A 25,887-nucleotide genomic window follows, 5' to 3' on the forward strand; every position below is an offset into this window, starting at 1 on the left:
GTCTCAGCCTCCCTGGGAAGAGCACTCCACAAATGGGGAGCCACCACAGAAAAGGCCCATTCTCGTGGTGCCACCCTCTCGAGGAAGAGGCACGCGAAGAAGGGCCTCAGAGGATGATCTCTGGGTCCGGGTAGGTTCATATGGAGAGAGGTGGTCCTTGGGGTATTGCAGTCCTGAGCCGTTTAAGGCTTTATAGGTCAGAACCAGCACTTTGATTTTGCCTGGAAACTAATTGGTAGCCAGTGCAAGTTGGACCAGTATTGCTGAACTCCAATCCCCCATCAGATTACTTGCCCCCCATATAAAGCCCACTCAACTACTTTGATCTGTGGAACTGACGCATTTACAAGTGCCACATGATGTTCTGCACTTGCAAGGAGCTGATCCCTCAGTGTGGTGTCACTTTGGGACTCCCTGCCCATTGATATCGGGCAGGTGACTTCGTTGGGCTGCTTTTGGCGCCTGCCAACGTTTTGCTGAATCGAGCGCCTCCAGACATGTAGATTTGGTGTGTATTTTAATACGCTGATTTTATTTCAACCGTGCATATTTTTAAAACTGCTGATCTTAAATACAGAAATGAATTAAGCCAGCTTGTTTTTAAATATCTGGTTTTTATTGGCAATCCTCCTGCATGTTTTATGCAAACCACTGAAGAGCTTTTGATGATTAAGTGGTATGGAAATCCTCTCTGAATAAAATCAGCCCCATCTGGCTTGGTCAGTGATGATGAGAGGTGATGAGCCCAACCACATCTGGAGTGCCACAGGTTCCCGAACTTTGGCTTACTGCGATACCCTTGTGCCACAGCGAGAGTCTGTGCTGGTGCTCTGTGCCTGCTTGATTTAACCACGGACTGGTGCATATGTGTGCGGGATTGCAAATTCTACAAACTTTGGTCCCAACGGAACAGTAAAGGCAGCGGCTCATTACCCACGTTCTGTATTTCCGGGCACGCATGACCTGTCATCAAATGACAGCACATACTGAAGATCAAACCTTCAGGCATTTTCTGCATGGGCCGTCGCAGCTCTTAATGGAATGGGGAAGCCTTTTAAAAGTTGTCTCTCACAATCTAAAACATCTCTCTGGAGCATATCCCTGCAGCAGACTTTTTTAAAACAACAACAGCAAACAAGCATCACCTTCTTCCCAGGGAATCCTGGGAAATGTAGTTTTGCAAAGCTTCATTAGCAGCACCCTTGCTAAAGAGAAATTCAAAGGATTGAACTGGGCAGGAGTCATAGGAAGTTATAGTGGACCTAAAACCTACCGTACACAACTGTTTTAAAGCATTTTGATTTAGCTACTCACTTTCATGATTACTTTGTACTCTTTTTCTTTTGTTGTATGCTGTTGCCCTGGTAGTGTTTGTTTGTTTGTTTAATGCCACGTTGACATATACAGAGTTTTTATACGTAGATTCTATCAGCAAAGCTCAATCAGCACAAACTCTCGTTTTGCATAACTTGCACCTAAAACTCAGTAAAGAAGGGGTTAAAAAAGGTAAAGGGACCCCTGACCATTAGTCCTTTTACCTTTTTTAACCCCGTGGCTGACTCTGGGGTTGCGGTGCTCATCTCGCTTTATTGGCCGAGGGAGCCGGCGTACAGCTTCCGGGTCATGTGGCCAACATGACTAAGCCGCTTCTGGTGAACCAGAGCAGCACATGGAAACGCCGTTTACCTTCCTGCCGGAGTGGTACCTATTTATCTACTTGCACTTTGACGTGCTTTCAAACTGCTAGGTTGGCAGGAGCTGGGACCGAGCAATGGGAGCTCACCCCGTCGAAAGGATTCGAACCGCCAACCTTCTGATCGGCAAGTCCAAGGCTCTGTGGTTTAACCCACAGCACCACCTACTAAAAACATCAAGAAAGGAAGGAGAGAGAGAGAAGGGACAAAGAAAGAAAGAAAGAAAGAAAGAAAGAAAGAAAGAAAGGAAGGAAGGAAGGAAGGAAGGAAGGAAGGAAGGCACATCTGCTTAAGCCTCTCCTCCTGCTCATATTATTTTGCTAGGGAAAAACAAAAGATTTAAATGGTTAACCAGGCTTTGAATTCCAAAGTTTATGCCTTCATATAAAAGTTGCTTGAATACGGTCAGGCTGGAGATATTTATAGCAAATGCTTTGAAATTGTGATTATGGAATATTAACAACAACAACGATAAAATATCAATAATGTGTCAATATTAGCCCTGATATTTGTTATTTATTTTGTTGAATGTTTATTCATTTTGTTAAATCTGTGTTCTACCCTTCATTCAAAGACCACAACATATATTAACTTTTAAAAAATGTTTAACGGTTTAAACCAATCAATCAATGCAGGTTACTTATTTACACAGCAGCAATAGGATCTAGGTGACAAAAACCCAGGGGTGGCATTATGATGATGATGATGATGATGATGATGATGATGATGGTGATGATGATGATTACTATTACTATTACCATTACTATTATTATTATAACCTCTCTCCTGTTCCAGACCTGCACAGCATCCTCCTTGCTCGTACAAACACCTGGTGTGGGACAGTAGGAGATTCTGTCACGATGCTTGAAGGCAGCGACTTGCACCTTCGGTGCTCTGCAGGCGCTTCAAAGCCCCCACTCTACGAATGGACCCGAGAGGTGAGAAGACCTTTAGATCTTTAGAGCAGGGCCAGGGAATCTATCTCTGCCAAGGCCCAGCGGCCCACAGACCAGTTACTTACGTTATAAAAGACATGTTGCAACACGTAAGAAAAATAGCACAGGGCTGGTTGCCAGGTGGAGAGCGGCGCGGTGGCGAAGCTGCCAGCACCTTTGCTAAGCTAAGCAGGCTCCGGTATGGTTTCAGATTGGATGGGCGACTGCGCGTTGAGATTCCTGCATTGGGGTGGGCGGGCTAGATTACCCTCAGCTCTACAACTCTGTGGCCCTTTCAACCCTTGGCTGCTCCTATTGGGATCCAGGAGGACGCCTAGCCAAGAATATGTGGATGGGGCAGGGTGGGGGCTTAATGTAGGGGAGGGGAGTGCCTCAGCACATGTGGGGTGCTTCAACTCCACCCCCAACCCATGGGTGTTTATGGGGGATTTTTCCAGCGGAGGCCAAAGTAAAACACTGAATGTTGGGAGCAAGCTAGTTTCTCACCCAAAAACTGGGGAGAAAAGCGCCTGAATATTTTGCCTCATATCTCAGGTTTTGCAAATGCTGTAAACTTTTTTTTTTAAGAGTAAAGGCTGGCAATTACGATTTCTGCGTGGGGGAGGGCAATTGCCAGCTGCCCGCATATAGGTGGCCATGCCTCATGCCTAGAAAAGCGCCTCATAAGGATGGTCAGCCTGTCAGAAGCTGCTTTTGCACCCAAGCCTTTAAAGCACGTAGCTTCCCCCAAGGAATCATGAGAAGGCGTAGTTTGCCCCCCTTCCCAGAGCTACAGTTCCCAGCACCTTGAGTGAACTACGGTTCCCAGGATTCTCTGGGAGGGATCCATGTGTTTTAAAAGTATGATGGGGGGGGATGCAGCCAGACCTGTCCAGAAAGAACAGGGAGAAACGGATGCATGAAGCATGTGCAAGGACACATGTCCCCCTCCTGGGTTTAAGCCCTCGCATGTTCCCTTAAAATGCTTGATTAGGACTCAGAGCTACACTAGAACTAATCCTGAAAAGGGAGGCAGCTGAAATGGCACACCTACCCCTTCTATTGGAGAATATAGTTTTAAAATATACACACGCACACACACGCGCGCACACACACACACACACACACACACACACATATATATAAAATAAAAGTTTGTTCAGGTTGATGCACCCTGTTGGGTTTTGTCCTAGGCAAACAGTGTGGCTACTTAGCAACCCTGGAGAAAGGAGTCGTTTCCCCCCCACTAAAAGTGGGCTTGCAATATCCTGACCCCTCTGTGCTTTGAAGAACCTACCTGCTCTTTCATTCCTAGGCAGTGCAATGAGATTTTCGCCCCACAGGGAAGGAAGGGACCCCCCCAGCCCCAACTCTCCAACACATACGTCAAATGTTTGCCCCTTTTCTTCACAAACAGGGCATTTCCTGGAATCTGCACCCCCCCCCCCACACACACACCATCATTCACTGCTGCTGAGGCAATGTTTGTCAAAAACCCAAGTCCATTGTCTTTTTCCGCCCTCGCCTTATTTGCACATAGTTCGACATGACGATGGAGAGTGCTATTAAAGCCATTGTGCGAACGCAGGGGAGAGCATTTCAAGGTGAAACCGGCTTCTTGTCCAAACACAGTGGCTTTCCACCTGTGAATTTTGCTCCTTCGTAGCCACCTCAGCTCCCCCTTGGCCTTGTGCCCATGTTAGCATTGTGAGGTAAAACACAGATCCAGGAAGCCCGTGTTTAACTCATCGTCATAACAGGCTGTCCTGCTCTTCGTTAACAGGACTCACCCCCCAAAATCACAATGTGAGGAGAAAAGTGTGGGTCATACATATTTGGGGATTCGAAGATGGATCCCCAAATGTGCTCGGCCAACATTTCCCCCCTCACTTTGCGATTTGGGGAGGGGGGGTGAGTCCAGTAAGCAGACATTTTGTGCTGAGGGGAGCTGAAGGGGAAGGATACACTCCTCCTTAGAAAGACAAAAGGGCTGTCTCAGTTAAATCCTACTCAGGCTGGGCCTAAAGTTAGTCACGTCCATTGTTTTCAGTGGGTCTACTCGGAGTAGGACTAGCATTGGCTGCAACTCGAACTTCTATGTCGTCATTCTCTGCCCCCGTTCTACTAGGACGCCTGGCTCCTCAGGGATACCCCAGCCCCTATAACTATTACACACACCCTCAAAGTAAAAAACACACACTAATTTCTGGAAACTTAATTGCGGAAGAGGGGGCGGGGGATGAGTGCAGGCAGTATTTGACTCAGGTGTTCCCAGTCTTGTTAAAGGGTGTGTGTCAACGAATGTAAAGATACTGCAATAACTGATAACCAAGTTAATCTTTCTGTTTGTTGTTGTTTTGTTTAAATGGAATAACTTTATAAACCTATTGCAGGCGACTAGGATTTAGGTTTTTACTGTTTAGCATCTGCTTCTCTTGCCGTGCCGAGTTCAGTGCTGAGTTTGCAAATGGCTGGAGGCTTGGATCTTTAAAAAAGTGCTCATAATTTTAACGGGGTTTCCCCCCTTCCCTGCACCCCCTCTTGCAGGGAGACGACTGGGTTGTGGTCTCCAGCGACTTGACGCTTTCCAAGGTGAACCGGGAGCAAGCCGGGACCTACACTTGCCGGGCGCAACATCCCACCTTGCCCCAGTTGACCAAGAGCAAGTCGATCCGTCTGTACGTGGAGGGGAGCGAGCGCGGATTCACCCTCGGTGAGAACAATCCTTTGGCTTCACCCACTGAGCCCTCCCTGAGCCCACGTTTCAGAGGGTGAACCCCAGGCACCCCACCACCCTGGGCTGTGCCTCCCACTTCCTTCCTGAAGGCAGCTGGCACCTCCCTCGTCAGGGACCGTCTTCAGTCTTTACCCCCCAAGTCCTCTTTCTCAAAGAATCATAGAATTGCAGAGCGGGAAGGGCATGGAAATTCCTGAAATGCAGGAATTCTCCCTTTACTAATCCCGTAGCACCACGAACTTGATACAACCATAGCCCAGTCCTGAATGCGTCTGTAGGGAAGGAAAACCCCGCTCAGTCCAAGGGGGCTTTATCCCAGTCAATATGCCCAGGGCATGGGCAAAGGCATGTCTGCTTGCTAACAGGACCATTGGTAGCTGCTAAGCCACAGAAATAAACTGAGCCTCCATGTTTGCAGCTGTAGCTAGTTTCCCCAACACACAGACACAGAAAGTGTGGTTTCTAAGAGGAGTCCACACATGTCACCAACCTGCAAAAGCAGGTTCAAAGGCATGGGCAGAATAATGTCCAGGTGGACATTATTATTGTTGTTGTTGTTAGTTTTTTTCTGGGGGGGAAACTCACCAAGAAGTTTGTTTGTTTGCTGGGGGCCCAGTCACAGTGCCACCCCCCTCCCCGCCCCAGGCAGTGGCTAAATGTAACATGTGATTAATAAACTCAAGCAGTCAATGATCAGGATTAGAAAGGGCCACAACTTTATGTGATGATTGATTTTTTTTGGCTCAAGCATTGGGTGTAGGCATTCCAGCCTCCAGACAAAAAAAAAATCATTATTTAATTTTTAAAAGGTACAGGAACTCAGTTCCCCTGAGTTCCTGCTAAAAAAACAGCAACCTTGGTGATGATGCTTACTACTACTACAAGTCCCCTCATCCCTGACCATTGACCTTGCTGGCTAGGGCTGATGGGAATTGGAGTCCACCCCCATCCAGACGACCACAGCTTCCCTGTCCTCCTTTTCTAAAGGGCTGCTGGTCAGAGGCAGCAACACGTCTGAATGCCAGCCTCTGGCAACTGCAGGAGAGGAGGGCGAGTGCCCCAAGTTCTGCTTACCACTTTGCCACGGGCACCTGATTCACTACCAATAACCACTGCCCTGATCCAGCAGGCCTCTTCTTGCACCCTCCGCTGAAGGTGCTGACCTGGCTTGCCTTTGTCGTGTCCGCCTTGTTCCCTGCAGAGTCCGTGCTGTCCCTTAGCACCCCAATGCTGGCCCTGGCTGTGGCATTGCCTGCAGTGCTGCTACTGCTGGTGATCTTGGTCTTTGCCTTCCTGATCCCCCGGCATCGGGCAGCTGCCAAGAAGAAAGCCGGCCTGTGAGTACTTTGCGGGGTTGTATTGGTGGGGGAGCTTAATGGTCTGCTGTAACCCTGTTGCAATGGGGGGGTGGGGTGTTAAAGGGACCCCTGACCATTAGGTCCAGTCGTGACCAACTCTGGGGTTGCGACGCTCATCTCGCTTTACTGGCCAAGGGAGCTGGCATACAGCTTCCAGGTCATGTGGCCAGCATGACTAAGCCGCTTTTGGCGAACCAGAGCAGTGCACGGAAACGCCGTTTACCTACCCGCGGGAGCAGTATCTATTTATCTACTTGTACTTTGACGTGCTTTCGAACTGCTAGGTTGGCAGGAGCAGGAACTGAGCAACAGGAGCTCACCCCGTAGTGGGGATTCGAACCGCCGACCTTCTGATCGGCAAGTCCTAGGCTCTGTGGTTTAACCCACAGCGCCACCCGTGTCCCTGGGTGGGATGTTATTTCACTGTTAAAGCAGGAGCAGGGAACAGATCAGGCTGAGAGGGTCAAATGTAGCAGCCAACCAGCCATCCATCTCTCTCTCTCTCTCTCTCTCTCTCTCTCTCTCTCTCTCTCTCTCTCTCTGGTACCTGGTGTTTTCCATCTCCTTAGCCAGATCCTTCTCCCCAGGCTCCCTCAAATACTTGCACCCCAAGTATTTGTGCATGGGTGGAATGTGTCCTTGATTTCTATAACACCTCTTGTTTGTCTCTATATAGTGAACAGAGAGGGGTTTGTGTGTATGAAACCTTTACACGCTATGAAAGGGGAGCTTTTACTTTTGTAGCTCCACCCACTTTTCCCTCTGGCCCCACCCATCTCTGGTGTGCAGTCCCCCCAGGAGGAAGGAAATGTGGCCCTCGGGCTGAGAATGGACAGCTGGCTGTACAGATAATCCAGTTGCAACCCAAACGGTGGTGGTTTAATTCTTCCTTCCTTGGGGCCTCTTGCGATTAATTGGTTCCATTAATATACACATACGGACGAACCTGTACATGTAGAATGAGCCTGAAAGATGAACCTCCTCCACTGGACTTTTGTGTCACTCTATGGCAGCTTAATTTCTTTTTTAAAAAAAAAAAAAAGAAAGAAAACGTTTTGCACTCTTATTCAAGTGATGGAGAAAATGAAACCCGAATGCTACTATCCACCTTTCTCTTTCCAGGGAAGACTCTGGCCAGCGTACCCCAATCTACAAAGGCAGCCTGGAGTCTGTGCCTTCCTCCGTTGGAGATACGCATCCCCTGGTGATGTAATAAAGAAGACACAGGTCAGCAGAAGTGCAGAGGATGTCTGACGCCACCCCCTTTCCTGTCCATTCCCTTCCTTTAATCCAAAGGTCCAAAGTCCTGTAGGGGCAGGTGTTTGCCTGTTTTTGATGACTCCTCAGTTCGGAATTCCGTAGGGGATCTAGAAAGCAGCGCAAAATCTGGGGTCCTCCTGAGAATATTTGCAGCAGTCGGCCTCTTGGTCATTTATCAAAGGCAATCTGTTGTGGCATCCGTAAGTAACAGCTGTGCAAATGCTCCTCCGTGTGGACACAGGAGGGTAATGCAGGCACAGGTTTCAGGCAAGGGTGAAGTAGGAATGGCTGAATCGGCCCAGTTTGGTTTCTCATTGTTCCGCCCCCCCCCCAATCTTGAATTTTCCCCTTTTCCATTTCTGCTACAACACTTTTTTTTTTAAAGAAGCCCACATGAAATTCATATGCATTTTCAATATTATTCCTCCGGATATACATATTTTTGTGTAGGCTTAACTCTTAATGTGTGCCTTTGGGGAGCGTTGAAGTCAATTGCGTCAAAAATGTGGAGAAATTCGCTTCGCGTATTGGTTTGGGAATTGCATTTCTACCCTAATCTCCAATTTAAAGACCAGTTGGCCGGCCCTACCATTAGGGTGAGGCAGTCACATGGGGCAGCAGCTGCTGGGAGGTGAGGCAGCAGCAAGGAGTCGGAGCTTTGTGTGCCACACAACACCCCCACCCTCGACCCACTAAGCTACCCTCCTGCCCTGAGGCAGGATAAGAGGACACCATCCAGTTGTCAGCATTGAAGTAAAGTTCAGTTTCCAGTCCAGTTAGTTCTGTACTTGGCAGTGGGAAGACACCTTGTTGTTCGTCTCAGGCAGTTAAAACATCTCACGTCTGTCCTCCTGAGTATAGCCTGGGCAGACAGATATAGCGGATCGTGCCCTGTTCTTTCTCCCTCTCCGCTGCCCCAAATCTGCCTCCTGAGGTGCTCGCCTCACTTGCCTCACACAAGGACTGCTTCACCCTTGTGTGATAAGCAGCACTTGCCAGAAATCCCCCCCCCCATTTCTGTAGAACCATTAAAATATACAGAAACCTTCACCTCATATGCAGCTGCTCGTACTAAGATGGATGCTGCAAGCAGCCCAATCCGTAACAGCGACTTTAGCTTAAAAGACGTGCACTCACTTACCACGTTGCTACTTAAAATATCACTTCCTTGGGGTACCTTTCCTTACCCTCCAGCTCTTGTTTAAATATTTAAGCAGCTGGCTGGATGCAGCTGAAGAAACAGATCCAGAATAATAGGAGAACCGGAGATGTAGTGAAGGACTGCTCAAAATTATGGGAGTCACCGTAGACATGGGGGAAGAGGTCTAGAGCAACACATGGCTGTCATTGACTGTTTTCATACTCAAGCCGTGTGTGAGTGACAGGACCAGAGCTAATTTATTTTTTATGGGGAGGGGGTTAAAAGAAAAAAAGATGCCAGTATTTTTACCTTGATAGAAATGCTGTAGGTCCCAGCATAAAATGGCTACTGTGGACAGCAAGAAAGAGAAGCCGCTAATTTGTACGGGTCATAAAAGCAACACCATCACAAAAGAAGCCCTGGGTATAGCCCACACTTCTTTTTGTCCTGCTTCTTTTCCCCTGGGGAAAAACCGCTCTTTAGTGCTCAGTCAGAGCAATTGGCAGTTCAGATTTCCCTTGGATTGCTGTTTGTTCTGATCAATCGCTAAAGAGCAGTCTTTCCCTCGGGAAGGAGCGAGGCGAGAAGGAAACCGCTTGGGCCTGTGTGCTTTCTAAGCATGCCACAAAGGAAAGTGTGTGTGAGCCCCGTGTGGCCCCCTAAGGGAGAATGCCCTATTTGCCTGCAGTTGGTTGCTGCGTTCCATTGGAGATGGGAGGTGCCACTCAAAGTGGGGTGGAACTGTGCCAATGCTGTGGCTCAGCCCACAGTCGTAAGATTTCACAACATCCTCAGCTCTTTTCTTTTCTTTTCTCCCAGGGTGAAATGGATCTCCCTCCTTTCTTTTGTCACTTTCAAGATCCAGCTTCTTCGGAAACTATGGGATGGTGGGGATGCTAACAATGTACAGCGGTTGTTTTTGTGTATATGTTTGGGGCAGTCATTGAGTTGTTGTTTTTTGGAAGGAGGGAGGTTGGAGCTATCGAGACCAAAAATGTAAGGGGCGATGGTGATACTGAAGTGTGTATGAATCCCCCCTCCCCTTTCTGGGTTACTTGCTCTTTGCCTGAAGTTCTCCCCTTCATGAGGTTGAGATGTTCTTTTCTGCCAGCGGACTGCTTTTCGACCTTTTGCTTGTCCTCGCAAGTGTTGGCCCCTTCCGGTTCAGAGGGACGCATGCCACCTCGGAAAGCGGTTTTGCTTCCGGTCGATTGGCGAGAGTTAGGCTCAGCGCCACTGCAGAAGGTCTGTGCCCTGCGGGATTTAAAAACAAATAAACCTGGCCCCTCAAAGCCAGAACTTGCCCCCTAGTTCCCCACAGACTGTTTCGCTTGCCAAGAAGGAAAACCGGCACAAGAGTGTGGCTGAAATTCTTTTAAAGATCCTATCCAGGACAGGAACTTCCTGGGCTCCTTGATGAGGAAAGGCATGGTATAAATTATATATGTAATATAATATTAAGCTAAGTTTAAACGCTTTCTAGAATCCCCAGGCAGCAAAGAGGGGCTCCCCTCGTTTCTTCCTTCTGAGAGCTCTCATCCTGGAGTCTTGGGGGCACCTGCCATTGCTGTTTCTTTATCTCTTTCCTCAGCAGACTCTGGATTTCTGCCTGACACTGCAAAGAGCAAGGCTAAATAATTAGTAGTCACTTTGTTCCTGTAGCGATTGTTGAGGAGTTCTCCCACTTTGGGGGAGGGAGGGGGGGTTCTGCTCCTTGCTTCGAAACGTAACCCCTTTTCAGGGTTCCTTGGGGTTCTTTCTTTCCGTGCCTTCCTTGGCCTCCGCTGCAGTCCTGCACCAAAACGCACAGAGCCTTCTTGCCTGAGCTCTGTGCTAGTTCCGAGACCAGGAAGCGGCAAGATGTGCCTTGGAATTTCTGTTGTTCCTCGCTATTATTTGCATGCTAACACGCGGGGGGTGGGGGCGGGGGTTGTAAAGAGGAGCGAGTGTATATCATGCTTGTCTCTGCAGCACGCAGTTTAAATGTCCCCCTATCCGGCACTTCCTTTCATCAAAATAAAAAATAACAAAATCTTGCAACGGTGGCTGTTTGGAGCGTGTGGCGGCGGGGTTCCCCCCTCCCCCTTTTATCACCAGTGTTCTCCATGGGACCCAGGGGGAATATAAACCAAGCCAAGCCACGGACGGGCACGGCTTCTCACCACTTCTTCCAGAACCGGAGCCATAAAAGGCCTCTCTTGGAAATTAAGTCCTTGTAAAAACACCACCATCCCCCGTGTCTGCATATAGGTCAGAGGCGGAGGCTGTACATCACGCAAAATCGGCAGTCAACGCGTTCACCCTGGGCAAAGGGCGAGCAGGATGGTGCAGTGGCTGCAGCGTTAAGAAACCGACCTGCAGCTGGCTTTCTGTGGCGGCTGTTTCCCTGCTGGGGCAAACTAGCTTTTGGTCTGTTTTGGCTCTGGCGCGCGTTACTGTGCTGGTCTTTGTAATAATTAATTTTATTATTTATACCCCGCCCTTCTGGCTGGGTTTCCCCAGCCACCCTGGGCAGCTTCTGGCACATATAAAAACAATAATGAAACGTCCAACCTTCAAAACTTGTACTCTGCATAGAGGCAACTGTTGCCCCAGCTACATACATCTGCACACACACAAACCACCTCAGTGAGCCTTATATCAAAGGTGGCAGAGCAGGATATGGCTTGACATTTTTAATGCTCCAATTCAACTAGCTCCTTGTATAATCCCCGTTGCTGTATTGACTAAAAATGGTGTTCACAGAGTTGGAAGGGACCCTCCCAGGGTCATCTATTCCAACCCCCTGCAATGCCGGAATCTCAATACATCCAGTTTGAAGCAACACACCCCACCTAGTCCTGGGTTAATGGCAGAGCAAATGGTACATTGCAAACCTCTTCCCCAGAGCGTTGACCCCAACTGTAATGCAATCTACTGAGAAGTACAGTATAAATGCAATTGTTACTTAATAGAAACTCAAAGTGCATTCAGTGAGCTCTCCCCAATCTAGTGCCCTTCATCTGCTTTGAACTGCATGTACGCTGGCTAAGCATGGTGGGATTTGTAGTTCAAAATGTCTGGAAGGCACTAGACCAGGCTTCCTCAAACTCAACCCTCCAGATGTTTTTTGAGACTACAATTCCCATCATCCCTGGCCACTGGTCCTGCTAGCTAGGGATCATGGGAGTTGTAGGCCAAAAACACCCAGAGGGCTGAGGTTGAGGAAGCCTGCACTAGATTGAGGAAAGCAGAGTTAAGCGGTGTAATGAGGAGGCTTCTGTTTTTGTCTACATCAGTGTTTCCCAACCTTGGGCCTCCAGCTGTTTTTGGACTACAACTCCCATTATCCCTAGCTAGCAAGACCAGCAGTCAGGGATGTTGGGAACTGTAATCTGAAAACAGCTGGAGAACCAATGTTGGGAAACACTGGTCTACATGGATGTAAGATGATGCTCAGCATATTATTTCTCCTGCCATAACCCTCTCTCTCCAACTTGTGTGAGGTCTTGTAAGATAGTTTGGGACAAATGGAACATGCTTTACTCAGCAACTTGCAATCACACCTTAGCACAAATGACTTCGAGCCGGAGGCTCCATGTGTTTAAAAACCTCCAAGGAAGAAGAGCTCGCCACCTTCCAAAGTAGTCCATACCACTGTCAAACAGCTCTTAACATCAGAAAGTTCTTCCTAATGTTTGGTCATAGTCTCCTTTCTTGTAATTTAAATCCATTGGTTCAATCCCTCTGGAGCAATGAGAAAACAAGCTTGCTGCATCTTCCCCAAGATACTTCATAGCCCTTAGCTGACCCTGCTTTGCCGTTAAAGACATTTTTTTTACTATAAGGGACAAAGATTGCCAACACGCTCAGTGTAGCTTAAAAGATGCCTCAGTCATTTGCCGTCAGTCATCACTGCCCAACTATCTCTTGCAGTAATTTCATTTCTCGCTGAATCCCAGGACACGAGACGCAAGAGGGTTTTGTGCCAGCAGCTGCAATCCTAACCCCACTTTTCGGGGAGCGAGCCCTACGGAATGCACCGGGACTTCCTTCTGACTACAACTCCCAAGTTCCATCCTCAAAAATGACAAGTTGATTTGAAGAGGGGAGGGCATAAGATTAGCACAGTGGTTGCCCTCCTTCCCTGCCCCCAGTGCCCAGTAGGGAGCTGTTTGCAGAGAGAGAGCGGTAAAAGTTAATGTGGGATGTAATGCATGCAGCACAGTCTTATGAGCTGTTGCCATTTGATGGCCGCCATGAAAGTTGGTGCCCATGACTGCAAAAAGAGAAGAGTTTCTGCAAAAGGGCCAGGCAGCCTTCTAAGCCAGTTTGTTGCAGAAAGGGAACTTCAGTTGCAGATGCAAGCCGGAGAGAGAGCTGTGCCCCACAGTTAGCATTGCTAAATGTCCTCCCACTTTTCAGTAGGGCTTCCTGTGCTTTGGACAGCTGTAGGACAGGTTGCCATCCAACGGGTGAAGCTTTCCTCTCTGCCATGTCAACATCTTGTTTGTGAAATTCAGCCTAGCCCAGTCCTTCCCTTCTCCCTCTCTACCAAAAGGCACCATTTCAGCTTTCAGGAAAAAGAGGGATGGGGTGGAGGGTGGAGTGCGCTCAGCTTCCAGCAGCGGGGAAAGGAGTGATTGACAGCAAGGCTCAATTTTCTCTTGGATGTATTCAAGATTAGATTGCAAAACTGCAGTGCATTTTAAGAGGATGTGGCTACATCATCATCATCGTCGCCAGAGAGAGAGAGACGTGATCCTGAAGAATAATTACACGCGGATGGAAACACAAGAGGACCGCCCCCCCCTTCTCCCTACTCTCCCTCCCAAATACTGAACCCAAAGAGGGTCTGGTAGAAAGTAGACTCAACTGCTCATACTCACAGCAGGCTGCAAATTTATAATGCCAGATAACCCACAGCAGATTCCTCTCCCATGCTTCGCTCCCTTCCTACCGATGAAGCTCTCCTGGAGGTCTTTGTCTCTCTCATCACCTTGCACTTTGTTCAGATGCTGTACCCTGTTTCCGCAAGGCCCAACCTACCCCAGCCCTCTCTATGGGGTGGGACAGCCCTCAGTTGCTCTTCTATCACTCCTCTCTTCCCCCCGCCTCCAGGGAAATAAGTATTGCTACTTTATTTCTTTCTGGTTCACCTGAGTATCATAAAATTGTAGAGATGAGAGAGACCCTAAAGGTCCTCTAGTCCAACCCCTCTTGCAACGCAGGAATCTTTTGCCCAACGTGGGGCTCGAACCCTCGACCCTGAGACTAAGAGTTTCGTGCTCTCCTGGCTGAGCTATCCCAGTCAAGCCGGCAAGCAGGATTGAACTTCCCTGTATCACCTGATGGAATACAGAGTTCAATCCTGTTTTCTGAAGGGCAGGTTTTGGCTGCATGTCTCTATGCTCCACGCCAGGCATCGCACAGGATGTCCAGTGTGGGGCAGGTGTTTGGGGCATGGAGGAAACAGTCCCATGGGACACATGGGGAGGTCTGGCAGACCGCATCTGGCACAGAGGCTGACCGTTCCCCACTACTGCTTTAATCAGGGACATTGCAGGGGGTTGGACTAGATGCCCCTTGGGTACCTTCCGATTCTAAGATTTATTTATTTTTTCATCAAAAAGGGGAGGAAGGGGCTTATCAGAGGCCTGGTACAGAAGACCTGGGGCTTGAGCCCCCTGTGCCTGTCACTCTCCTTTTATCAAAGTTCAGCCCCAACTTTTCCTTGAAGTCTCATCGCTCATCGCCAGCTGATGCAGAAGCTGAAACGCAAGGAAGGCTGCCTTGCCCTCTCCGTATCCTTGCCTCTCCTGCCCCACTGTCTAAATTTAGGCTGCCAATTCCTCGGGGCAGGGACCTGCCTTTTGTCTGTGCGTTGATGTGCCATGCAGCCTACGCTCTAATGGAGCTCTGCGTGCAAATCAATGAAAACACAGAAAACCAATTACCATCCTAATTCTAGGTTTGCTCGAGAGACATGTTCCTGAAGAGGAAGCGGCAGAAAGGTCCCACTCACCGCCTGCTTTTCCTTTTCCAAGAATCTCGTTCCTTGCAGCTCTCTCGGTTCACAGCTATGGCCTCTTGTTGTCTCTACCCTAAAGAGGCCGGGGAGCCCTCTGTCCCTCCGTGGCGTAATCCCATCATGTCCTGCCCATTCTCCCTGGGCAGCACTTGCTTCTAATCTCAGGACTCTCCCTCGACTACAACACTAAAAAGGAGCATGTTGCTATACCCAACGGTGCAGTGGTCCAGGGTTGTGCAGGGTCAAGGAGGGACACAGGTGGTGCTGTGGTCTAAACCACTGAGCCTCTTGGGCTCGCCGACTCGGTTCGAATATGTGCGATGGGTTGAGCTCCCATTGCTCTGTCCCAGCTCCTGCCAACGTAGCCATTCGAAAGCACACCGGTGCGAGTAGATAAATAGGTACTGCTGCAGCGGTAAGGTAAACAGCGTTTCCGTGCGCTCTGGCTTCCGTCATGGTGTCCCATTGCACCAGATGTGGTTTAGTCATGCTGGTCACATGACTTGGAAAGCTGTCTGTGGACAAACGCCGGCTCCCTCGGCCTGAAAGCAAAATGAGCGTTGCAGCCCCATAGTCGCCTTTGACTGGACTTAACTGTCTAGGGGTCCTTTACCTTTAGCAGCAGCAGCAGAAAGAGGCGAAGGAGGAAGTGGGAGCGAGGCAATGGGGTCGCCACCATCACCATCCATGTCCTCACCATGGAAGGCTGTGACTCTCTGGTCCAGCGGCCCTCCAGCCATCCTTCCTGCCGGCCATGTCAAATGAAAACAAGGAGAAAGTGAGCCAGGACTGGCCTGAAGAGAAGTTGGCAGCTGGAAGAGACTCTGGGTGGGGAAGGGTGTAGCTTGTAGGGTGCAGGCAGGCCCGTAGGGGGCTGGTGTTTGAGGGGGGGGGGTCGAGGAGGTTATGGGGGTCAAGTTAGCTGGAGCTAACTGGGCATCATAGGTGGGGTGGGGGGGTTGTCTGTAGCATGAAAAACTTTAATAAAAATCTTAACGTGCCAAAGAAAAAAGCCCTCTTTTCCTAGTGATGCTGCTGTAGAATAGAATGTCCCTGTTTTCCTCTGAGGGATATTGGAGGGTATGTCAACGTAGCCACTATTCAGTCTAGTCAGGTTGTCTACATGGGGAGGGGGGGTGCGCGTCTTGTCCTTTGCCTCAGGTGGTAAAACATCCCTGTCTTCTTATCCGCTCGGCATCTTAACCGGTCGCTTTGCTCCTGCCCCGACAGTGGCTGGGGGCTGATTGGATTAGGCACCCAAGGAAACCCTCTCGACCAAGAGGCCAGGAAGACACTCACCTAGCTAATGAGCAGAATGAGGCTCGTTAGGAACAATTTGATTCCAAGATGAGTTTGCTGCCCCAACGATCAGGCGCCATCCATCTTTGTTCTGCCGGTCGCCGTGACATTTGGGATTCAGGGACAGATGGGCCCAGCGGCCTGATTCGGAAGAGGCTGTGGAAGAGCTGCGCGTGGACCTTCTCAAACAATTACAGGTGGAAGGCTAATAAAAAGGGCCAAGGGACAGGTAGGTGCTTTTATTCCGTACCGCAGAAGCCAGGTAAAGGAGCGCAGGAAGTTTTTTGTTTTTTTAACCAAAACTGAGAAGCAGGGGCTACTTAAACTTTGCGCTAAAAATGGGATGGTATCCATGTTCTACCTCCACTGGCAGGAGCAGTGTCTTTGAGTACCGGTGGCACAGAATCACAAGTAGGGATACAGCTCTGTTGGAAGAGCGTGAGACTCTTAATCTCAGGGTTGGGGGTTCGAGCCCCACATTGGGCCAAAGATTCCTGCATTGCAGGGGGTTGGACTAGATGACCCTTGGGGTCCCTTCCAACACTACAGTTCTATGATTCTTAACTGTTGTGCAAAGGCCCTGCTTTTGGGGCCCTGGCTTCTTCCCTCCTTGTCCCATTGTGTGCTGTGGTGTTGTTTTTTTCAGACCGTAACCCTGCAGGTAGAGACTGCCTAGTTTTGATTGCCTTTGAGCTGCTCCGGCAGCCTTTTGGCAGAAGGTAAAGGTAAAGGGACCCCTGACCATTAGGTCCAGTCGTGGCTGACTCTGGTGTTGCGGCGCTCATCTCGCTTTACTGGCCGAGGGAGCCGGTGTACAGCTTCTGGGTCATGTGGCCAGCATGACTAAGCCGCTTCTAGCGAACCAGAGCAGTGCACGGAAACGGCGTTTATCTTCCCACCGGAGTGGTACCTATTTATCTACTTGCACTTTGACGTGCTTTCGAACTGCTAGGTTGGCAGGAGCAGGGACCGAGCAACTGGAGCTCACCCCGTCGCAGAGATTCGAACCACCAGCCTTCTCATCGGCAAGTCCTAGGCTCTGTGGTTTAACCCACAGTGCCACCTGCGTCCCCTTTTTGGCAGAAGAGCAGGGTACAAATGCTCTAAGCGATCATCATCGTCACCATCTGGCTGGCCAATGTGAGGACAGGATACTGGACTAAATAAGCCACTGGCTGGAACCATTAGGGGGCGCTTCCATAACCTCCAGATGTCCCTATTTTCGAGGGATAGCCCCAGAATTACGAAAGCCATTTCTGATTTGATCCAGGAATGTGCCTGTTTCCCCCACCAGTGCCAAGCTCAGGGCGGAGGAAGAGCCAGTGCTAGTCTCAAGCATTGGTGACTGTGGCAGTGGGCGCTGTGAGGGAGCATTCCATGGCCTCTCTGTGGCCGCCACTGCTGGCCTCCTCCCTTGGGCAGCTCATAGTGGCTGCTGGAGAGCAGGCGAGGAAGAGGACAGGCTGCTGCCTGATGTGCTGGCTCTGAGGGGAAGGCAGAGGGCAGGGCTGGGTTGGAAAAAGGGGGGGGCAGAGCAGGATGAAAGGAGTCTTGATTTAAAAATAAGAATGCTTTGTGCATCCGCATCTAATCTTGCCCCTTTTCCAAAAGAGCCAGTGTGGTGTAGTGGTTAAGAGCTGTGGACTTGTAATCTAGTGAACCGGGTTCACATCTCTGCTCCTCCACATGCAGCTGCTGGGTGACCTTGGGCCAGTCACACTTCTCTGAAGTCTCTCAGCCCCACTCACCTCACAGAGTGTTTGTTGTGGGGGAGGAAGGGAAAGGAGATTGTTAGCTGCTTTGAGACTCCTTTGGGTAGTGATAAAGCGGGATATCGAATCCAAACTCCTCCTCTTCTTCTTCAAAATTAATTTATTCGTGTGTTTTTCTTCTTGTAAATCTACCAATGAATAAAATAAGATAAAATCTGGATTCATGTTTTGTTTTTTCAGGATAGTGGAGGGCATGTGTGCTGTGTCCCAATGGTGTGGTGACACTCGTCCTTCTTCTGACAGGAAATGCTCTGTGGGGTGGGGGGACCAAAATTGGGGGCTGAGGAGGGTCAGTTGGGGGAAGTGAGACATGTCCTTATTTTCATCTGACAAATGCTGGAGGGTATGTATGTGCTTCTTAATGCTCTGAGAGCTTGGATGTGAGAACAACGGCAAGGGCCTTCAGACAGCTACTGTCTAGAAACACCTATCAAAGTGGTTGCGCTGCAGCAAGGATCCAGAAGGGACAAAGCTACAAAGATGACCTGGAAGCACGAGACAGATAGAAAAAAGGGTCCATTGTTGTGGAGAACAATCTCTGGAGAGGGGCAGAGTTAGGTTAAGTGGAAATATGGCTGTGATCCAGCAAGATAGAAAGCGCTGCAGGTAAATTCAGCCCAGGGAGATGAACACTGCAATCCCAGGCAGGGCCGGGGCCTGAAAAGAGGAGGGTGGGCGCTTTCTTTTTTCTTTTTCTAGAAGGCAAATTCTTCTCCCTCCTCCTCCACTTTTCAAGAGCCCTCATTTCTTGGCTGCTCAGCATTGGACTCGCCGTTCTGCGGTGGTGGAGCTGGGCATCTGGTCGTATTAGTTGCCCAGCGAAGCCCAGGACTGTGATGATGGGAAGACACTCGCCCGCTAATGAGCACAGCGAGACTCATTAGGAGCGATGTGATTCCCAGACAGCTTTGCCTGCCTCCAGCTTAAGAGAGTTCACCGCTGTGACCCGGAACGGGGAAAAGGCAGGCGAAAGGGCACACCGAGGCAGGCAAACAGAAACTCTTAAGAGCGATGAAGGCGGTCTGAGCAACACACACACACACACACACACACACACACACGGCAGCCCAAGGCTTCTCTTTTCTGGGCAGAGACACTTCCTCCACTTCTAAACTGCTGTGCTCCTTACCATATTACCTGCCTTCATCCTTAGCCTATGTGTGGAGGAGGAAGTGACAGCCTTGGCAGCAGCAGGGCCGGCTCATGGCATTTTGACACCCGAGGCAAGCTACAAAATGGTGCGCCCTTCCCCAGCCAGGGAAGGAGGAGTGAGGAATAAGGGTGGAAAGAGACCAGCAGGGCTTCCTGTTCACCAAGACTCTGCTGTAGAGGCAGATACAGCCTTGCCACGGCCTTAGATGCCACCACAGGGTGGTGCATTCCTTGGAGGCTGATCTGCTTCCCCTGTAGATCCTGCCACCCGACGCAGTCACCTCCCGTTGCCTCATGGGTGGGCCGGCCCTGAATGGCAGCATGGGCCATCCTCAGGCAGCCACTGTGATCCCAGTAAACCAATGTTTGCCCCAATGAGCACTGGACTGCTGGGTGCCTCCCTTTCGATTTCTCACAATGCTCCACTGCGAGTCACTTTGGATTGTTAACATGGTGCGCCGTCCCCCCCTTTCACCCCCTGGAAGGAGTGCTGCCATTTAAATTTCCGACAATGCCCCAGACCAGGGATAGCTAACATGGTGCTCTCTAGACAACCCTATCTCCAATCGGCCCCAGCTACCCTGGCCAAGGATGTTGAGGGTTGTAGTTCAGGAACACCTGGAGGAAATCATGCTGGGTACCCTGCCCCAAAATGATGCTACACCAGGACACGGCAGGCTCTCAAAATGGTATGGCTGGCCACTGTGAGAGCAATATGCTGGATTATATGGGCCATTGTCTTGATCCAGTAGGCTCTTCTTATGTAACCTGGAGCTGGTGATTTGGATATACAGTGGTACCTCGGGTTACATACGCTTCAGGTTACATATGCTTCAGTTACAGACTCTGCTAACCCAGAAATATTACCTTGGGTTAAGAACTTTGCTTCAGGATGAGAACAGAAATCGTGCTCCAGCGGAGCGGCAGCATCAGGAGGCCCCATTAGCTAAAGTGGTGCTTCAGGTTAAAAACAGTTTCAGGTTAAGAATGGACCTCCAGAACGAATTAAGTACTTAACCTGAGGTACCACTGTATATTATTTGTTCTCCGGCCCCCTCATGCCTTGGAATGCAGTGTGCATCTGTCCAAATTGTTTTCATCATGCTGGGAGGCACGTCTTGGTCTTCGTCACTCAAAATCATGGGGGTGTCACGACGAGAGCTGGAGAGTATCAGCCAAGAGGGTGCAAAAGGGATCTCAAACGGAGACCACACCAATAGATGAGGTCATGGGCATGATCCAAAAGGCTCAGCCAGATGGGCTTCTTGGCCTGATCCTGACCAGGGAAACCACAGCCGTAGGTCTGGAATAACAGAGTCCAAGGCACCAGGACTGCATGGAGTGCTGGGTCCGTTGTTTTTACCTAGACTGCCACTCCAGCTTCTTGGGCAAGCGCGAGCAGAAAGTGCCGCAAACCCAGAATTTATGCCATTTTGTTGAACATTAAATTCCCCCCACTCCTGCAATTGTTTTAAAATATTTTTTCCGGTAGCTCCCAGTCGGAATGTTTTCCACGAGAAGAGAGTTTTGTACAGAATGACAGATGGGGGACGCGTAGAGGGACCCGGCGGAGTAATAAAAATGAGAGTGAAGGAGAGAAATGGAAGGGAAAGCAGGAACTAATGTGCAAGGCTCTCCGTCCTCAGCCGAAATGGGGGCTTAGCGCATTTGTTCAGGGACTGGAAACAGGCACAGCAGAAGACCAGGGCAGAGCAGGTGTGTGTGAGTATAGATGCTGCATAAAGATGTGAGAGCAGGCTTATGGGGCAAGAATGTGGACAAGAGGAGCAAGAATCCAGGACCGGGACAGCAGTGGGGCAGAACGGCCACGGAGCGTTAGGGATTGCAGGACGAGCCGGGCTATGGCTGCATCTCTCAGGCCCCAACATAACCGTGAAAATAAATCAGAGGGGCTGGGGAGGCATTTCCCCAAGGCCCTCAGAGAGGGAACGTGAGGAGGCCGATCTAGAGGACAGAATGGGATCCGGCAAAACAGAGATTCGAATCCAATTTTTGGCACAGGTGCTTGTGCAGCCTTGGATGGGGGCAAAGCACACTGTTCCAGCCTCCATTTCTTATCTGTGAAATGGGAGCCTCTGTGCCTTCACGGATGAGAGTGCCTTTGGCGTTTGGCTGAGCGACGGCAGTGAACCCCCATGGGGCTTTGCTGTCCCTGTCGGCTTCATATGTCTGTCCTCCCCCCCCCCCCGCTTTTGCAGCAGAAAGATTGTGACGGCAAAAGCACCGAATCTGCTTGCTGCTGCTTTAAGCTCTGTCAGTAGCATCCCCGACACAGGAAAACAAGTTGGATCTCCTGCACGGGGTTTGCTCCAGAGGACATTGAGGCTGGGCAACTTGCTGGGGTTCCAAGACTGGGAAATAATAGCCCCCACCCCACCCTGTTCCTCTCCACTTTTACTGGGCACCTGGCTAGAGATGGATGCAGTGGAGAAGAATTCCCAGTTTGTCTGCTTCAACTCTTGAAGGACTGGGGAGTTGGGCAGGCGAAGAGAGCTCACATCATTACCTCCACTTCTGAATACCAGTTGCTGGAAACCACAGGAGGGGAGGGGGCTGCGCGGCTCAAGCCCTGCTTTCAGGCCTGTCATGGGAGTCTGGCTGGCCTCTGGGAAAACAGGTTGCTGGACTCTATGAGCCCCTGGCCTGATCCAGGACAGTTCTCATGTTCTTTGCATTTGCAGAGCCAGAACCGCTTCCACAGCACGCACCCATGAACAAGGATACCACAACCACTGGTGTTAAAAGAATTAATCAGGGGGATTTATTGAAGTATCAAAGGTGGTTAAAAGGCAGACATAGATATTTACATATATATTAACTTTCGGGCGTGGGGGAAACAGTCTTGGGCTGCAGAGGAACAAGCCCCCCTGCATACTCCCGACCCCCAGTTATATATTAATTATTATATTTTCCATTCTTTTCATTTTTTTTTAATCTCCCCTTCCGAGACACAAACAATATAAAATAAAAACCGCGAGCCAGAGACGGACACAGAATCACACGTCGGTTTCTTTTCTTCTGTTTTGTTCCCCAGACAAAAGACAGAGGGAAAGGGGGTGGGATGGAAATTCGAGGGAAAGCGAGGAGTGGGCATCTACTGGCACAAAATGAGTGACGTCGGCAAGGATGGAAGGAACCAAGAAGACCAGGAGTGGAGTGTGGGGTGGGGGAGAAGGGAGCGGGGAAGAGACGGGGTTCAGCACCCCCCTTTTGTGGTTCAATGCTCAGTCATGGGGCTGGACCATGGGGCGAGGCGGCAGCTGCCTCTGGAGCAGCCATTTCCACAGGGGATTCCTCCCACTGGTAGTCACCAGCATTGCATCCTGCAGCAGTGCATTGCAGCCACCTCTGGGGCAGAGCAGCCATTTGTAACAGGGGTTCGCTCTTTTTACAGACCCTTTACCGCAGCTGTGTTTGGGGGAGGCTGAAAGCAACATCCAGACAGGTGCTGAGGGAGGGGTGCCTATTGCTGAGCCTCTCGTCCTGCTCTTCTTCGCCGATCCCAGCTGCTTCCGGGGAGGGAGGCCGAGCAGAGAGGGAGGGAGGGAGGAAGGGGCAAGGGGGTGTTGCGAGCGACACAGCGGTTTCTCTCTCAGGGTCTGGGGATGGGATGGCGTAACATCGTGGCCACCAGGCCCAAAGGCGAGGAGGAGGAGGAGGAACTGAAACTGACCACAGTCAAATCTGCATATGTTGGCAAATTCAGACGGATGCAAATTCTTTTCCCATGTCCTCCACTCTCTGCAGAAGCTGGGCTGTGGGCCAGGGGGCAACGCTTGGCTGTCAAGGACAAAGTGTGGGCTGTGGGGGGTCAATGCGCCGATGGGGCTCCGTAGTCCCATCGCCTGTCCCCAGCTGGGCACATCACATAACAAGGACGACAGAGACAGACAGAGACACCCCCTTTCCTCTCCCCACCCTCCCTCTCCCTCCCCAAACTATCATGGCTTTGAAGGAAGAAAAAAAAAAGAGTCCAACCTGCTTGATAAGGCCCCACACGGCTTGAGCGGCCCTGGGCTTAGCAGTGGGGGGAAAGGTGCGGCTGAGAGAGATATGGGGCCAGGCGCCCTGAAGAGAACTCAAGGCGACCCGGCGACTCCCAGCCTCACGCTCCTGTCATGCTGCACGCCAAACACTCCGACCCGGCGGCTCCCCTCCTCAGCGGCTGGGGGCAAAGCACACCCGAGGGGGGTCCCAACTCACAGAATGGCTCTCTCTCCCCCCTGGTCGCCTTCCCTGAACTCAAGAGTCTCCTCCAGGGCTGCTGGGAAGATCCTGGCGCTCCAGAGCAAAATATGTTAGCCCCATCTCCCTCCCCAGATATTTTGAAACTCAGTGCTAATATCGGAAAGAAAAGCAAACAAGCAAACCCAGAGCTAACGGGCCACAGTCCCTCCAAGGGGAAGGGCCCTTTGACACCCTGACCCACCCTCGCAGTCTCAGCAGCCCGGGATGTCTGGGTGTCCTCTCCCCTTCCCTCGCTGGGTGGCTTCTACGCTATTTACAAAGAGACCCAAGCCCTCCCCCAGGGCTTTGCCTGTCCCCAAAGAGAAAAGATTTGCGGCTATCCCAGCCTCCTGCTCTTTTTTATGGAAGTGGGGCCACGCACACGCACACTCTCTCTCTCTCTCACACACACACGCATACATCCTCCCCAGAAGTAACAGGAAATAGCTCTGGTGCAGAGGGCATGGAGGGGGGAGGAGTCAGCCAATGGCAGGAGGCGGAGCTTCATAGCTGGGGGTGGGGCTAAAGTCCTCGGTTTCAAAAATAAAACCGAACAAGTAGTGGCCATGTGTGTGTCCCCCCCTTTTTTTACACAATGGATATTTTTTTAAGCATTTTTTTTTCTTTTTAATCCAACCCTTCTTTTCCCCTCCCTCCCCTCCCCCAGCAAGAGCGGCAGCTTTTCTATAAACGTCTCCCCCCCTGCCTTCGGCGCTCCCCCTCCTCGGCCATTCTGCCCCCAGCGCTCAGCCCCCAGCACCCCTCCCCTTCCCCCTCCCCTCTCCCAGGCTCAGATGAAGAATTCCTCCTTGCGTTTATGGCCGTCGCCGCCGTTCAGAAAGGCCTCGCGGGCTTCTCCGTGCTCATCCAGGCCGCTTGCCTCGTGCGTCAGGTAGGAGCCTGTAAAAAGAGGACGGGGGGGGGGGCGTGAGTTGGGGAGAAGGCTGGGCACAAGCAACGGTAAGTGGGGCGCACAGGGCCCTGGAGGAGACGCAAGACCTTGCTAAGGAGACTCCATTCATAGAATCATAGATTTGGAAAGGTGCAGGAATGATTGCTGGGTGCAGAGCACATTCCCCGCCCGCAGGCAGCCTCAGCTGCCTGCACGCATGACCATGGGGTGTGGAGCGCACTCTCCCTCACAGATAAGGCCACAGCTGTCTGAACATCTTCCCCTCTGTCTAACCTTTTGCGGTCTCAGTAGTCTGTGGTGCCCTGTCTGTGACCTTTGTCTCTGAGACCTTTGTCTCTTTCGTCATACATTGTCCAAGGGGAAAATGACGCGGTGGAAACAGGGGCCAAAATAACTTTGTACCACCCCACGATCTCGGGACTGGAAGATGTGTGCAGGTCACAGCCCAAAATGTATCTGCCTGGGTTTGCATATTGTGTCAATAAAAGGAGCCTCCACAGAGCTGGCCGGCAGCTTGCTTGCAGCTCACCTGCATTATCAACTCCTGCCTCATGTCCTTCACTTCAGAAAGGACCCCAAGGGTCTCCCATTCCAACCCCCTGCGGTGCAGGAATCACAACTCTAATTACATGTGTTGGTCCTCATCCCACAACTAGAGAACAGATCCTCGCTTTGGCCACTATTTCTGTTTGCATGAAAGCCACACTCTGTCACCCTCACGTTGGAATGGCTCTGAAGACACATCGCCAGCACATACGTCCCCACTGGACTTAACGTTCAGCAATAGCTACGATCAAGGAAGAGGAATTCTGGAAGGCAGAGAATATCAGGTTCTGCTCTTTAGCGAGTGTACCCACAGCCAAGGGGGTGTGCAGTGGCAATCGGAGGAGAGCAGAATGTTCCTCCTTCAGAACACATGCACCCCAAACCAGCCGGGTGGTTACACTGCAAGTTGGCGCCAGGGCTTGGTACCATCGCTCACTGGCTGAGCCCCGAAATCTCAAGTTCCTGATTGCTGCCATGGGCGGCTGGCCTACCCTCTCCAACCAGCTGTGGGAACCGAAGGAGCAGATTTCTCTGCTTCTCCTTCCTTTGGGGGCAGAGGTGCAGACTGGGGTCAGAGGGAGAGGGCAAGCAAGTGAGAGGCCACAAGGAGAATGGGAACTCATTGAGTGTCTTGCCCAAGAATTCCTCTCCGAAATCTGCAGCTGGCCGTGAGTGGCTAGAAGAGAAATGCAAGTGGTGTACACATATCCTGTACATTATGCATCCTGTAGGTTTCTGGTGTTGTTGTTTTTTTTGAAATACTAAGCTTGGATCCATTTCTCTGCAAACCACCTTTGATCCGAATTGAGGAAAAAACCCACC

General features: G+C 50.6%; 2 protein-coding genes across 8 annotated transcripts in view; one reads left to right on the forward strand and one right to left on the reverse strand.

Annotated features, from left to right (window-relative positions):
- The window catches only part of LOC310712470 (basal cell adhesion molecule-like), a 30,060-nt gene extending 18,895 nt beyond the window's left edge, over nucleotides 1-11,165 (forward strand). For all 7 annotated transcript variants that reach the window (XM_083515561.1, XM_083515559.1, XM_083515560.1 and 4 more), the window contains exons 5-9: nucleotides 2,490-2,632; nucleotides 5,177-5,342; nucleotides 6,568-6,703; nucleotides 7,847-7,951; nucleotides 9,945-11,165. In XM_083515561.1, the coding sequence (XP_083371687.1) occupies nucleotides 2,490-2,632; nucleotides 5,177-5,342; nucleotides 6,568-6,703; nucleotides 7,847-7,937 (536 nt within the window). In that variant the 3' untranslated portion in view covers nucleotides 7,938-7,951; nucleotides 9,945-11,165. The remainder of the gene's footprint in view (nucleotides 1-2,489; nucleotides 2,633-5,176; nucleotides 5,343-6,567; nucleotides 6,704-7,846; nucleotides 7,952-9,944) is intronic.
- A 10,952-nt stretch (nucleotides 11,166-22,117) lies between these two features.
- CADM4 (cell adhesion molecule 4) overlaps nucleotides 22,118-25,887 on the reverse strand; it is a 138,560-nt gene continuing 134,790 nt past the window's right edge. Inside the window, exon 9 of the mRNA XM_083515554.1 lies at nucleotides 22,118-24,506. Coding sequence (XP_083371680.1) covers nucleotides 24,397-24,506 — 110 coding nt within the window. The 3' untranslated portion in view covers nucleotides 22,118-24,396. The remainder of the gene's footprint in view (nucleotides 24,507-25,887) is intronic.

Source organism: Podarcis liolepis (assembly GCF_965112155.1).
Source record: "Podarcis liolepis genome assembly, chromosome: 7".
In the NCBI taxonomy this organism is placed as follows: Eukaryota; Metazoa; Chordata; class Lepidosauria; order Squamata; family Lacertidae; genus Podarcis; species Podarcis liolepis.